At 45.5% G+C, this 15,654-nt stretch overlaps 1 protein-coding gene across 6 annotated transcripts in view; it reads left to right on the top strand.

Annotated features, from left to right (window-relative positions):
- Window positions 1–15,083, top strand: part of RASGRF1 (Ras protein specific guanine nucleotide releasing factor 1) — a 127,282-nt gene extending 112,199 nt beyond the window's left edge. For all 6 annotated transcript variants that reach the window (XM_030814885.1, XM_030814884.1, XM_030814883.1 and 3 more), the window contains 3 exons: window positions 2,156–2,273; window positions 3,637–3,705; window positions 12,798–15,083. In XM_030814885.1, the coding sequence (XP_030670745.1) occupies window positions 2,156–2,273; window positions 3,637–3,705; window positions 12,798–12,890 (280 nt within the window). In that variant the 3' untranslated portion in view covers window positions 12,891–15,083. The remainder of the gene's footprint in view (window positions 1–2,155; window positions 2,274–3,636; window positions 3,706–12,797) is intronic.
- Window positions 15,084–15,654: the final 571 nt, after the last annotated feature.

Below are 15,654 nucleotides of genomic sequence, written 5' to 3'. Positions count from 1 at the left end.
GGAAGGAAACGAAGACCTGAGCATGTAATAATCATGGACTAGAAGGGATGGAAGGATGCAAAGCAGCCCCTCCAGTGGCTGGATGTTCCTTACTCTTTTTTTTAATCACAAAGCACAGTAAATATATATATTTGAAATTACAAGCCTGTATACAAATAAATATATGCATTACAGAAACAAAAATTCCACAAAACAATATATACCTTTATTTCATTTGATGAAGTCAGATATTTTCTTTTTCACTTGTTATTTTTATTTGTTTTCAATTAAATAGAGATGGGGTCTCACTATGTTGCTCAGGCTGGTCGTGAACTCTTGGACTCAAGTGATCCTCCCACGTCAGCCTCTCAAATCCCACTCACTGAGTTTACAGGAGTGAGCCACCACATCTGGCCCTTTTTCACTTTTTAAAAATTCTGGTCTGTACCCTCTAAGTTGATTTCAACACCCATGAAAGGGTCAGCCCTACATTTGGAAAAACACTTCTGTCTGCTGTGTCCCTAATGCCAGGCATCTGCCTCCTTCACGACTTTGCCATACTGTGCCAACTATACTTGTGTTTACCTAATAGCCTCTTTAAATTAATTCACTTTTTCCCAAAAAGAAATAAGAAGGAAATTTTTATATCGTGACAAATGGAAAACCAGCATACTTGCTATAAATACAAGAATGCCATTTAAAAATATTCGGTAAAAACAAAATAATGTGATTGAATTCTGGCCAAATACTGATGCTTGCCGACACTCTGATTCTGACACCTGTTGCTATTTGTTTAAAAAGATAAAATGTGAAAGGAGGAGAATGGCAAGTATCAAAAGTGTCGAAGTCACACTACCACCAAATGAGGCGCTCTCCCTGAGCAGAAGGGAAAAAAGTAAAAATCTAATGTTTCTTACCACGTGAATTCATGTTATTTAATATTGTGCCTGTAAATCACCTAAAATCAGCTGCGAGACCACCTAAAATTGCTTAGAATAAATTCTTGCCTTTATTCACAGGCAGAGAATAAAGATAGAGTAGATATTTGGCTTTGCTTAGCTGGCATCATTGCTTTATACATGGGGAGCCTGAGGACCAGAGAGGGAAAGGCCTGGCCTAGAGTCACACAGCAGGCAGGTGAGGGACAGGAGCCAGGTTTCTGTTCTTGCTCTATCATCCTCCCGGACTCACCTTCCTCCAGGTTAGCAGGGCTGCCAGGCGGCCACAAGGAGACAAAGGTGAGATGGGCTGGGAATGAGGGTCACTGCACTGTGCTCGATGATGCCACCGCATCTGTGTGCTGAGCTGAGAGGAGGCGGCAGAGCACCGGGGAGGAGGCCCCAGAAGGAGCTAAAGGGAGCCCTGCCGGCACATAACGACTGCCAGGCTCCATCACAGGCTCCATCAACCCTTACCCAGCACCCAGCCAGGGGCACCAGAACACACTGGAAAGGAGCAGTAACAGGAGGCCCTGCTTTGGACCGAAAATCAGAGAGGCATGGCCCATCACTCCAGGGGCCCAGCTCCCAAAGATGCAGTCCCCCAAGAGTCACCAACCATGGAAACTATCACCCAACCCCCTGCCCCGAAGCCACTTTCAGGAAAGTGATCTCAGAGAGCAAGGGTTCCCCGCCCTGGCATCCAAGCTCAGTGCTTAGGTGGGTGGGAGATGCCAGTGGAGACAGGAGAGGTCTCAGGGAGCAGAGACAAGGGTGTCAGATAGGGTGACTGGCAGGAATCGGGGGGCTGGGGCTGCAGAGCCCTCCGGGAGGTGATTCAGGGGGAGGATCTGGATGGGAAAGTCTCAGGGAGAGATCAGAAAGGTGAGTCCAGAGGGGCTGGTGACAGAGCCCAAGGACAGACTGGGACAGAAGGCAGAGAGGTAGCGGAGGACCTTCTGGCTCAGGGAGGAAAGAGACAATCTGAGATGCCCCAGTGGGTGTAAGAGGCCCCAGTCAGCACCATGTTGCCCCCACCACCCCAGAGGACTGGCCCTGAGACCCAGCTGACAGTCCTAGGCGTGTAGAATAGTCAGTCCTAGAGTGTAGTGTGATTCTTGGTGACTGCAAGTCCCTTTGCCTCTAGCAAAGCAAAAGGTGCATGCGGGATGTTCTGTTCTTGGTAGACGTTACTTTTTTTAAATGAAAAACTTTTGTTAATGCCGTTTGCTTCCAAGTTGTGACCCACCCTGTGTCCCTTACCTGGGGATGTACCTCACCGACCTGGCCTTCATCGAGGAGGGGACGCCCAATTACACGGAAGACGGCCTGGTCAACTTCTCCAAGATGAGGATGGTGCGTTCCCCCCAGCCAGGCAGGGGAAGGGGGGCGTCGAAGCCCAGATGACTCAACCTGGGGCCCACCCGCACTCTGCCCCCCAAGGCCCAACCTGCTGCATAGGGTGCCCCCATTTGGGAGCCTGGGTCCAGCTTCCCCAATGAGAGCCATCACTATCATTGATGAGCAGTTAGAATCTGGCAGGCCCTGAGCCATGCTTTCACCGGCGTTTCCTCCTCTAGTCCTGACAGTTTGAGAGGTGGCTGCTCTTCTTATTCTGCACCTTTCAGATGAGCAGACTGAGGCTGAGTGAGATCAAGTGAGAGCCCAAGGTCACCCCACAAGTAAAGGGCAGAGCCAGGTCTGGAGCCCGGGTCCAGGTGACTCCAAAGCCCCACACTGTTATTCACACCCATCCGCATCGTTCATATTGACGCTTGATGCGGAGAAAGTAAAACCACTTACACAGCACCTCCTAAAAGAGTAAGTTTCCAGTTTTCCCAGAAAAATCTAGAACCTGGGATAAGGGCTGAGGAGACTTCTCCCATCAGAAACAGGATTCTAACCGTCTCCTTCTCCCCTCTCACTTCAACCAGAAAGCCTCTACTTGCACCGGTTTTATATAATGGGCCTCGACATTAGATTTTGTCGGATGGAAAGGGTTTTTTCAGGCACCATCCTGAAGAGCGAAAGCCCCTTTTCATCGTGTCTTGTGCACAGCAGGCGCTAAGGAAGTGGCAGATGCCTTTAACTTTTGCTGGAGTCGTGGGGTTTTGTTTTAGTGATGTTAGGTAGCTTATGCCACTAATTAAAGGAGATTTTTTTCTTCTCTCAGTCACATAGTGTAATTTACCTACAGAGTCTTGACAAGTCTTGGAAGCAGATTTCTGCTTTAAAAAAAAAGAAAAGCAAAGAACATGAGGCCGGGTGTGGTCGCTCACACCTATGATCCCAGCACTTTGGGAGCTGAGGCGGGTGGATCACTTGAGGTCAGAAGTTCGAGACCAGCCTGGCCAACATGGTGAAACCCCAACTCTACTAAAAATACAAAAATTAGCCGGGCGTGGTGGCATGCACCTGTAATCCCACCTACTCAGGAGGCTGAGGCAGGAGGATAACTTGAACCCAGGAGATAGAGGTTGCACTGAGCCAAGATCACGCCACTGCACTCCAGCCTGGGCGACAGAGTGAGACTCTATCTCAAAAAATAAAAATAAAAACAAACACACATGATGCCTCTGTGGGACCTTCCAGTAGGCAACATGTATGGAATTAAGAGGCTGACTTCAGATTTAGCTGTTGATGCCCCTTCAGTTCTGCAAAGTTGGGGGTGGAACTAGGAGAGCAAACCGCGTTCTGAAACTCTCCTTCCTCCCCACAGATATCCCATATTATCCGAGAGATTCGCCAGTTTCAACAAACTGCCTACAAAATAGAGCACCAAGCAAAGGTAAGCTGTGCCTTTTCTTGGTCACTTGCATGCTTTCACAGTGGCTCTGTCTAGGCCACCTTCCACCCTGTCCCCTCCATACCCGTCCACTTTCCTTTCCAGAATTCTCTTGGGCCCAGCTCAAACGCCATTCCTGTAAGGAAGGCTTCCTTAGTCCCTGTTTCTTCAAATTGGGCCTGTGTTCATCTTGTGACCCTTGTCTGATTTTACCTGCCATAGGATGGTTTATATTCATGTCTAATCTCCCCCAGGGCAAGACAGGCAGAGTTGATAACATCTGTTTCTGAAAGGTACTATGCTTACAAGTTACAAAATCCGCAGATATAATGAGTGCATGGTGAAAGTCCCCCAGCCACCTAGTTCCCCTTCCAAAGGCAACATTTCCACCCGTTTCTTATGTCTAGGTCCACAGGCAGTCCATAAACACAAGCTGACTTTGCATATACCATTCTCTAGCCTACTATACACTGCTCAGTATCATTCCTTCTTTTCCTTCATAATATATCTTGGAGATCATTCCCTATTAAAATAGAAGCATCCTCATTCTTTCTTACAGCTGCAGAGAAATCTATTTATTTAGCCAATCCTCTGTATTGATGGACATTCAGGTTGTTTTGATCTTTTGCTGCTACAGACAAGGCACAAAGAAATACTTTGTACATCCAGAAACAGGCAGGGAGGGCCATAGGGTATGGATCCCAGGGTCTGTGCTGCTCTGAGGGCCCAGAGAGCCTTACTGGAGGATGAGAATCCTGGAAGAGTTTTCCTGGTTCGGGGGGACATGTCTTTCTTGCAGAGAGACAGGCTTGTGCAAGGCTAAGTACAGTGACCCCACCACCACCACCACCACTAAATGGCTGACGGCAAAGAGTAGCATCGGACCTGCCAGAAACAGATGGAACTGGTGGGATCCTAAAAGGATCGGGGACTTTGTCCGTAGGACCATAAGAAGCCCTGAAAGGAGGTTATATAATTGGACTAGTTTGCATTTTTAAAAGATTGCAAGGCCATGTAAGAGAATGGTTGGTCTGAAAAAAAATAGTCTCAGCTAGCCAAAAAGAAAAAAAAATGTTTAATAAAAAAGAATGGTTGGCATGTTAGTCTCATTACATTATTCAAAGCCTGTGCTGTAGGCCCCATTTTACAGATAAAATAACAGATTTGCTAACCCAGACTCTTGGGCTCTCAGTCCTATGACTTTTCTTTTCTTTTTTTTTGAGACAGAGTCTTACTCTGTGGCCAGGCTGGAGTGCAGTGGTACAATCTTGGCTCGCTGCAACCTCCACCTCCCAGGTTCAAGCAATTCTTTTGTCTCAGCCTCCCGCATAGCTGGGATCTGGGACTTCGTCCTTAGGACCATGGGAAGCCCTGAAAGGAGGTTATATAATTGGACTAGTTTGCATTTTTGAAAGATTGCAAGGCCATGTAAGAGAATGGCTGGTCTGGCACGCCACTATGCCCCAATAATTTTTGTATTTTTAGTAGAGACGGAGTTTCACCATATTGGTCAGGCTGGTCTCAAACTCCTGACCTCAAGTGATCCACTCACCTCAGCCTCCCAAAGTGTTGGGATTACAGGCATGAGCCACCACGCCCAGCCTCCAATCCTATGACCTTTCTTCTCTGCCCAGAGATATAGCATCTTAACCTCCTCACAGTGTGCAGTTCACAAAAACATCCAGCTCCAGACACACCCTCAAGCACACCAGAAAATCAAGCTTTTATTGTTTTTCCCTTCTAATGTCCTTTGTGATCGATGCGTTTTTTGAGAATGTGTCTATTTTTTGCCATGTTCTGAGAACTCATGATCTGCTTTATAGCGGATAGCCATATCAAAGGAGAAAAATCGGTGGACTAACTACAGTTAGTTAAACTGGCCACTTTTGCTTCGCTTTCCGTTCATTCTCTCACTCCACAAATATTCACTGAGCAAGTCCTATGTGCCAAGGACTATAGTAGGCTCTTGGCTCAGCAGGGAACAAAACAGATAAACTCTTGGCCCTCACGAGCTTGCGTTCTAGAGGGAGACAGACTAAGAGGCAAAAAATATAATATGACAGATGATTATTACAACCATGGAAGAAATGAAGCAGGGGAGAGGAATGGGAGGTTGGGAAAGGAATAGGGGGCCATAGAATCCTAGAATTTTCTTTTCTTTTTTTTTTTTTGAGACAGAGTCTTACTCTGTCACCCAGACTGCAGTGCAATGGCACGATCTCAGCTCACTGCAACCTCTGCCTCCTGGGTTCAAGCGATTCTCCTGCCTCAGCCTCCTGAGTAGCTGGGACTACAGGTGTGCGCCACCACGCCCGGCTAATTTTTGTACTTTTAGTAGAGACGAGGTTTCACCACGTTGGTCAGGCTGGTCTCAAACTCCTGACCTCGTGATCCGCCCGCCTCAGCCTTCCAAAGTGCTGGGATTACAGGCGTGACCTAGGATTTTCAATGTTGGACGAAACAGAAATAAAGGGCATCATGAGCCACAATATCACCTATGTTATGCATCAAAGTGTTTCACTCTAATCAGGAGGGACCAACAGACAATTTCAGAATATGGGACATTCTGAGAGACAACTGCTCTGTAACTCAGCGGTGTGCTAGTAAATGTTAAACTGGTCTTGGGGGTAGAGGATTGAGTCTTGATGTGTAGCATTTGCTGTTGAAGAGAAAAACGATTGGAACACTTGTTAAAAATGGTAAAATTGGAACACTTGTTTAAAATAGTAGGTTTATTCAAACCTAATGCAATAGAGGCCAAGACTGTTTCTTGGGGGACAGAGATTGAACTCAACTGCAAATACAACAGGGACAGGTGGGGATTTGTAGTCAATGGGCCAAGAAAGGGGGTCAGTGGATGGAAAATTACTAAGAGGAGATAGCAAGAATAGGGGAATTCTTGCTAAACTGGCCTAACAAGGTTTTTATTAAAGTCAGGCCAAGGACTTCAGATATCAGGGGTGGAGAATGAAGAATTTGAGCAGATATCAAGGTGGGGGGATTCTTGCTAAAGGCAAGCCAAATTTGAAGCCTAGGCATGAAGAGGGCTCAGAGGAGCCTGTTAGGTGATGCCGACAGGGCCACTTTCAAACCACCACCTGGACATCACTGAAAGCAGAGTTGGGAACAGAGGCTAAAAATTGGCACGTGCAGGCTGGCATGAGCCAGCTGCAACACACTGCTGCATATACTCTTTAAAAATATCAATGTCTTTTAGCAATAAAATATTTTCAATTAAAAATATATATATTGGCTGCGAGTAGTGGCTGATGCCTGTAATCCCAGCACTTCAAGAGACTGAGGCGGGAGGATCACTTGAGCCTAGGAGTTTGAAGTGAGCCTGGGCAACATAGGGAGGTCAGAGATCCTATCTCCAGCAAAAATCATAATAATAAGTAGCTGGGCATGGTGGTGCGCGCCTGTAGTCCCATCTGCTCAGGAGTCTGAGGCAGGAGGATCACTTGAGCCCAGGAGTTCAAGGCTGTAATAAGCTATAATTGTACCACTGCACACTAGCCTGGGCAACAGAGTGAGGCTTTGTGTCTAAAAATAAAATGCACACACACACACACACACACACACACACACACACATACATATATCAATGTCATGAAAAATAAAAAAGACTAAAACACACAGGCTGGGCTCAGTGGTGAGCTTTTAATCCTAGCACTGTGAGAGGCAGAGGGAGGAGGCTACTTGAGTTTGGGAATTCAAGATCAGCAACATAGTGAGAGCCTGTCTCTATAATGAAAAAAAAATTTTTTCAAAAAAAAATAATAAAATAAGACTAAATCATATGACATCTAAATGCAATGTGTGAATGTTGATTAGATCTGGGATTTTAAAAAAACAGCTATAAAGATTATTTTATTCATTAAAACTTGAAGAAATTTGAATCTGATCTGTACATCAGCTAATTTTATTTTATTGATATTAAATGTCCTAGGTATAAGGATGTTACGGTTATGTAAGAGAATGTCTGTGTTCTTAGGAGATGCATGGCTGAAGTATTCAGTGGGGGAAACACTACACTATTTACCTTCAAATGGTTCAGCCCTCAGAAAAAGGATTATACATATATGTTGTATGCATAGTTTTTATATTTTTTAAATAAAAAGTTGGCAGGAAAACAGACAACAGTAAAAGCATTTACCATGGAAAAACAGATATAAATACTGGAAGAAATATGTAAAACAGGACTATCCACTAGAAATATAATGCAAGCTACATATGTAACTTTAAGTACCCTACAGGGCCACATTTTTAAACTTATTTTTATTTATTTATATATTTATTTATTTATTTATTTTAGTTTTTTGAAACAGGATCTCACCCTGTCACCCAGGCTGGAGTGCTGTGGTGTGATCTTGGCTCACTGTAGCCTCGACCTCTTGAGGTTCAAGCGATCCTCCTACCTCACCCTCCCGAATAGCTGGGACTGCAGGCGTTCACCATTACACCCAACTAATTCTTTCATATTTTTTGTAGAAACAGGGTTCTGCCATGTTGTCCAGCTTGGTCTCAAACTCCTGGCCTCAAGTGATCTGCCTGCCTCGGCCTCCCAAAGTTCTGGGATTACAGGAATGAGCCACTGCACCTGGCCTGTTTTTTTGTTTGTTTGTTTGAGGCAGGGTCTCACTCTGTCACCCAGGCTGGAATGCAGTGACACAATCATAGCTTACTGCAACCTCGACTTCCCTGGCTTAAGGTATGACCTCACCCAGCTAATTTTTATTTTTTTATAGAGACAGGGTCTGCCCATGTTGAACTCCTGCGCTCAAGTGATCCTCTCGTCTTGGCGTCCCAAAGAGCTGGGATTACAGGTTTAAGCCACCATTCCCAGCCCCTTTTTTTAAAAAAGCAAAAAGAAATAGGTAAAATTAACCATAATAATATATTTTATTTAATGCAAAATATCCAAATAATTGTCAGCTCAGCATGTAATCAATTTAAAAATTGACTGAGATATTTTACTTTATTTTATTCATACTAAACTTTCAAAAATCCAGTGTGTATTTTACACATCACATCTTAATTCAGATGAGCCCTGTTTCAAGTGCTCAGTAGCTACATGTGGCTAATGGCTGCTGCACTGGATTTGGGGGGCTCTGTAAGAACTGAAAATGGCTACCTCTAGAGAGCCAGACCTGGTGGCTGATAAGGGGAAACAGAGGATTGCTGGTTTTCATTATGAACCGTTTAATGCTACTTGGCTTTTTTAATTACATAAAATAAGGTATAAATTAATTTTATATCTAAAATAAGATATAAATCAACTTTAAAATAAAAAGAAATAAAAATACAATTTAAAAATAAATAGTCCCGGGCCTGGCACGGTAGCTCTCAACTGTAATCCCAGCAATTTGGGAGGCCAAGGCAGGAGAATTGCTTGAGGCCAGGAGTTTGAGACCAGCCTAGGCAACAGAGTAAAGGCTCCCAACTCTACAAAAAGATTAAAAAAAATAAAAACATTAGCCAGGCATGGTGGCTCATGCCTGTAGTCCCAGCTACTCAGGAGGCTAAGGCAGAAAGATCACTTGAGTGCAGGAGGTCGAGGCTACAGTGAGCCGTGATCATGCCACTGCACTGCAGCCTGGGCAACAGAGTGAGATCCTGACTCTATTAAAAAAAAAAAAAAAATTTAAGTCCTCATGGTCTGGTAGGGAAGCTTTGAGTTTTGGGGCATGGCTCTTAGAGGATAAACACATGGTGATTTTAATAACAAGATCAAACATTGAATCCATCAGCTTAAAGCACTAAGGGAATCAGGCCCAAGCCGCTGGGGGTTCAGAATGGCTCCTTGGCCAATTAACAGCAGCAAGCAAGAGCCTGCTCAGCATCTCTGGGGCTCCTCCCTCTGCCTTATTCAACACCAACCAGCCTCCACCCAGCCCAGTCTCACATCCTTCTCTCAGTTGACCAGGGAACACCTGGGTTCAAATCCTGGCAAAGACACTCACCAGCCGTGTTACCTTCTGCCTCAGCTGTAACATGAGATTCTCTTATTTTATTTTTGAGATGGAGTTTCACTCTGTCACCCAGCCTGGAGTGCAGTGGTGCGATCTCGGCTCACTGCAACTTCTGCCTCCCGGGTTCAAGGGATTCTCCAGCCTCAGCCTCCCAAGTAGCTGTGATTACAGGTGCCTGCCACCATGCCCGACTAATGTTTGTATTTTTAGTAGAGATGGGGTTTCACCACATTGGCCAGGCTAGTCTCAAACTCCAGACCTCAAGTGATCCACCTGCTTTGGCCTCCCAAAGTGCTGGGATTACAGACATAAGCCACTGTGCCCGGCTGGTAACATGAGATTCTTATACCAGTGTGGGATGGGTTGTTTTTGATGATTAAATATGACAACCTTTGTAAAAGGACTTTATAAAAAGCATTGCTGTCTGATGCAAGAACTCATGCATACATGAGTAACAGTTGGTTTCTGGTCTCCATGAATGGGTGAGGAGATTTTGAGGGCCTGGTGAGGGGGTCTAATGTGGCTAAAGAGGGGGGTTGTTGGCAACTGCAGGGCTAGAGCCCCTGCTTCGGGGGCAAGAACTTCAGGGAAAGAGCAGAGGGATTTAAAGGCAGTGGGTCTCCAGTGTCCATGTGCATCCGAATCATGCTCACCAAAAAGAGTGAGTTGTACTGTTTGTACCTTTTTTTAAGTAAAATGATACTCAATCCTTGACAAGCCTACTCTGCTGACAGTGTTGGCCGTTGTAGTAAGAAACCCATGATCCTTCTCCTAGGGATTTATGCTTTAAAAACTTAGTTGAGGCAAAAGGCTATATTCTAGAAGATCTTCATTGCAACATTTATTTTTTATATAAAATATCAAAAAACCTGAAAACGGCCAGGCGCGCTGGCTCATGCTTGTAATCCCAGCACTTTGGGAGGCCGAGGAGGGTGGATCACCTGAGGTCAGGAGTTTTCGACCAGCCTGGCCAACATGGTGAAACCTAATAGTATAAGTGAAAGCATACCAAGTGCTATCCATTCCGTAGGTACAACTATGGAAAAGTACTTTTGTATTTTAAGAACTAGACGATCACACAAAAAAATGAAAACAGTTATTTTAGAGTGGTGAGATTATGGGCTTCTGTTTTTCTCCAAAAAATGTATTTTATATTGTCACATCCTTTATTCTACAATAAAAAAATTAAGATAAAAGTATCAACATAACTCAGCAGTATTTGAGGGTCTGTGTTTGTATGTTCATCCAGCCTGGGAACCACAGAGTTGCCATGTGGATCACACAGGGCTCATCCAGAAGGCACCGTGGTCACACTGGGCCCTGGAAAGTCTCAGAAGTTACCAAGAAAATTTCAGGGTTTTCTTCCATCTCCTGCTTTTGTCACCTTAAACTTTGATGTGCAATACAAATACATATTACTGCACAGGGCCAGTGGCTCATGCCTATGATCCCAGCACTTTGGGAGGCAGAAGCAGGCGGATCACCTGAGGTCAGAAGTTCGAGACCAGCCTGGCCAACATGGTGAAACCCTGTCTCTACTAATAATACAAAAATTAGCCAGGCATGGTGACGCATGCCTGTAATATCAGCTACTCGGGAGGCCGAGGCAGAAGAATCACTTGAACTCGGGAGGCGGAGGTTGTAGTGAGCCAAGATGGCACCACTGTACTCCAGCCTGGGCGACAAGAGTGAAACTCCCCCTCAAAAAATAAAAATAAATAAATATTACTGCTCCTCAGACTTCTTTCATTAACAGCTTTACAATGGTGGTATATGCTGCCAGTCTCCCTCGAAAGTACGATGTTTTAGGAAAATTAGCCTGACTTAGCCAAGTCAGGTCAAGAGTTCGACACCAGCCTGGCCAACATGGCGAAACCCTGTCTCTACTAAAAATACAAAAATTAGCCAGGCATGGTAGTGCACGCCTGGGATCCCGACTATTCAGGAGGCTGAGACAGAACAATCGCTTGAACCCGGGAGGCAGAGGTTGCAGTGAGCCCAGATTGCACCACTGCACTCCAGACTGGGTGACAGAGCAAGATGCTGTCTCAAAAAAAGAAAATTTTTTTCTTTCTGCTCTGGATTTATGTAGCGGGGAAAAATGTGCCTTTAGTTCCAGACAACTGACAAGTAAATAAGTCTTGGAAAGATACTTTTTGGAGCAGGGGGCTGCCCGTGAGGTTAGAGCTCAGATCTCTCATTGCACATTTAATGCGCAGGCATTCAGCAAAATGCTTCAGAGCAGGACTGGGGTGGGGAGAGAGGAGAAGACAGGATAACCTAACTCATGTGAGTGCATCTTTCTGATTTTCCACTCTTAAGATTTCTCCCCAGGGTGAGAAAAAGGGAGGCTCTTCTCTCACACAGCCTCCATTTCCACTTGCCTCTCTTGGAGTGAATCTCTCACAGTACCATGTAATCCTAGTGTCTAAATATATTTTGCCCCAAAATTTTATTATAAAACTTTTTATTTTATTTTTATTTTAAGACAAGGTCTGTACCCAAGCTGGGGTACAGTGGTGTGAACACAGCTCACTGCTGCCTTGACCTCCTGGGCTCAAGTGATCCTGCTGCCTCAGCCTTGCATGTAACTGGAACCACAGGTGCACACCACAATACCCAGCTACTTTCTTGATTTTTTGTAGAAACAGGGTCTCACTTTGTTGCCCAAGCTGGTTTCAAACTCCTGGGCTCAAGCGATCCTCCTGCCTCGGCCTCCCAAAGTGCTGGGATTAGAGGCATGAGCCACCACGCCCAGCCTTATGAAACTTTTCAAATATGCAGAAACACTGACAGAATTGTGACAGATGGATCAAACATACAGAAACACTGGCAGAATTGTGAACACATATATCTGCCACCTAGTTTCTACAATTGACTTTTTTTACTTTTGTACCAACCTTAATATTATGACAATATTAAATAATAATCCTAAAACAATACTTACGTTGACTACTTAAAACTTATGTCAAGATGGAACACTACTGAATGCATTTTTGCCTCATATGCCCACTTGACTCTCCCCAGCAAGAGGCCTGGGCCCTAGGAGATAAAGGGCATCCACAATCAGTACTATGGAGGTCCCACAACCCTCCCATTCCCATCTCTCTTTTCTTTTCTCAGGTAACGCAATATTTACTGGACCAATCTTTTGTAATGGATGAAGAAAGCCTCTACGAGTCTTCTCTCCGAATAGAACCAAAACTCCCCACCTGAAGCTGTGCCCAGCCCAGACCCAGCTGCTCCCGGGGACACGTGCTAGATGATACTGTATATATTCGTTTGGTTTCACTGGATTTTCTTCTTCAGTATGTGCTTCTCCAAGAATACAAATCGTCCTTGTTCTTAGATTCCTGTAGAACCAGAATATGAATTTCTGCACCGTTTCAGACTTCGCCCACCCGTCCCTCCCCTCGTCTCCTGCAGTGCCTGTTTCTTTTAAACAGCTGTACTCTTGGTCCCTCTTCCCTAGACTCCTCACTCTTCTCAGAGGGGAAACAGCACCCTTGCATACAAGAATCTTAGACTCCAGTCCTGCTTCCGTCCCTCCCCAGCCCAGGCTCCTGGGTTGAGGTGGCCACCCAGGCATCCTCCCAGCATGTTCCATGTAGTTGTTATAACTGGGTGGGGGGTGGGGGGCGGCGGGAGGGGGAAACCATACCCTGAAGTCCAGTCATTGACAAATCTTCCCGCTGATGGTGATGTCAATTTCCAAAGCAGCTTCTCCAGCCAAAATCGCAGGTCTCAAAACTCCCCATGTGTCTCTCAGTAACCTGGACGGAAGGGAGTCCTCTCTGCTCAGAACCACACCCCTCATACCAATGCTGCCATCTCGTTCAGGCCCCACGTCGCTCCTTGCTCTAGGATTCACACCAGATAGCATGAATAGCAGTCTCAATACAACTGGATGTGGCCCTAGACTTCCCGAGGAAACGGAGTCACAAACACCAAGCCACGTCGACTCGTGCCGACCACTGGCCCAGCATCCACTAAAAGTTGGGAACACAAAAATGTCACTTTTCCTCTTTAAGCCGCCTAACGGTCACTACAAGCTTACATTGAGATGCTCTAAGTCTGTATACCTTGTGATAATTAGTACCACACTGTAGAATTAGGAAATCAATAACCAAGTGTTTTTATTGCATATACTGTAGTCCTGTCTAAATGCCTTCTAGCAGGAATATAGTAATGTAGTGCTTATTCTGTGAATATTACCATGTATTTTTTACACTGTACAGTATAGAAAACACAGGTTAACTCCGAAGTGGCAGGCATGCTCCACTACAACAGACAGACAACTTTTGCTGTAAGCAATACCTAGTGGTATGAGAATTCTATTTCAAGTCCTAAAATATTTCAACTTACAGCTTGTTTGGAAAAAAAATTCCATTTTTGTAAAAATATATGTTTCCTGATTACCTCTTGCTAATAAATCTATTCTATCTCAGGGTGAACACCGAGTTTTGCTGGGTTTCATTTGTTCGGTCAAGGAATATTTGATGAGCACTTGCTCCTTACCCAGCCCAGGCTGGGACCGGAGATCCAGAGCGTCAAGGACACCATCCCTGCTTTTTAGGCACCAACAGTTTGATGGGGAAGACTGTTTCAGTTGCCTATTGCACCAAGAACAAGCCACTCCAAAACATAATGGCTTAAAACCATTTTTGTTACCTTTCACAGTTCTATGGGTTGACTGGGTCCAGCTGTCAGTTCTTATTTGGAGTCTCTCATGAAGTTTCAGTCACACAGCAACTGGGACTGGAGTCATCTGAAGGCTCAACTGGACCAGGTGGTGCTTTAGTTGGTGCACCAAGATGGTGCTGTCACATGGCTGGATGTTGATGTCTGCTGGGCCGCACTGGGGCTGTTCATGGGATCATCCACACGTGGCCTCTCTATGTGGCTTGGGCTCCTCACAGTCTGGCAGCTGGGTTCCAAGACTGTTCCAGCAGCCTCAGGCAGAAGCTGCAAGGCTGCCCAGATGCCATCCTGCCCAGATGTGTCCTCACTGTCACCCAGGAAGGGAAGCCCCGGAACACCACCCTCAGTCACAGGCATGGGGCCCACCGCAAGGCACAACCCACTCCAGAGCTCCCAAGGCCGCCTCCCCTGCGACCTGCAGCCAGCTGGCTCCATATCGGCTTTTCCGTTTCCTCCAGGCATTTTCATCCTAGCCCTACTTTATGCTGGGATCTGAGGGGTATAGCAAGCGGAGAAAGAAGGGATCTAGAGGGAGAAGTTTCTAGATCCTTCTTTTGACTGCCAGCTGGTTTTGATTGCCAGCTTTACCTGCTTCATGAGCTCAGCCAAGTCACTTAACCTCTCAGAGCTTCAGTGTTCTCATCTGAAAAATGGGGATGAAAATGGTATCTCATTACAGAGTAGAATTAAATGAATTATTATAATTAATGGTATTAAGTACCATTAAACAGTTAATGGTAGAGAAGGAAGAGTGTGTTTTGAGGTGCCAATGAAGTAGTATAAGACAAGCTGCTTTGTTAACCAAGACATCAGCTGTTACTCCTGGCACCAAAAGCCATCCTGGGGTTCCATGGGTCAGTGGCCTTGATACCAAAGCAAACGGGTCCACCTGCCGGCACAGCAAAGCCAAGCACTGACATTGGGATTGCAGTGAGAGAAAGTGAGGCATTTATTGCAAGGGCACCAAGCAAGATAAATCATGCCGCTCATGCTTAACACCTGAAGTTAAGTCTTTACCCTACCTGATGGCTTACAGGTAAGAGTTTTTAAAGTTGGGATGGCAGGGGTTACAGGCAAGGTCATAAATCAACACACAGAGGCTGTACATTGGTTGATGTATAAAGGCGGGACATCTTGAGCAGGGTGCCATGCACCGGTCATAGGTGGACTCAAAGATTTTCTGGGCCAGGCTCAGTGGCTCACACCTGTAATGCCAGCATTTTGGGAGGCCGAGGCGGGAGGATTGCCTGAGCTCAGGAGTTCGAGACCAGCCTGGGAA

The sequence above is a fragment of the Nomascus leucogenys genome, chromosome 6 (assembly GCF_006542625.1).
Source record: "Nomascus leucogenys isolate Asia chromosome 6, Asia_NLE_v1, whole genome shotgun sequence".
In the NCBI taxonomy this organism is placed as follows: Eukaryota; Metazoa; Chordata; class Mammalia; order Primates; family Hylobatidae; genus Nomascus; species Nomascus leucogenys.
The sequence above is the reverse complement of the archived record's forward strand: the minus strand, read 5'-3'. Positions and strand labels throughout refer to the sequence as shown.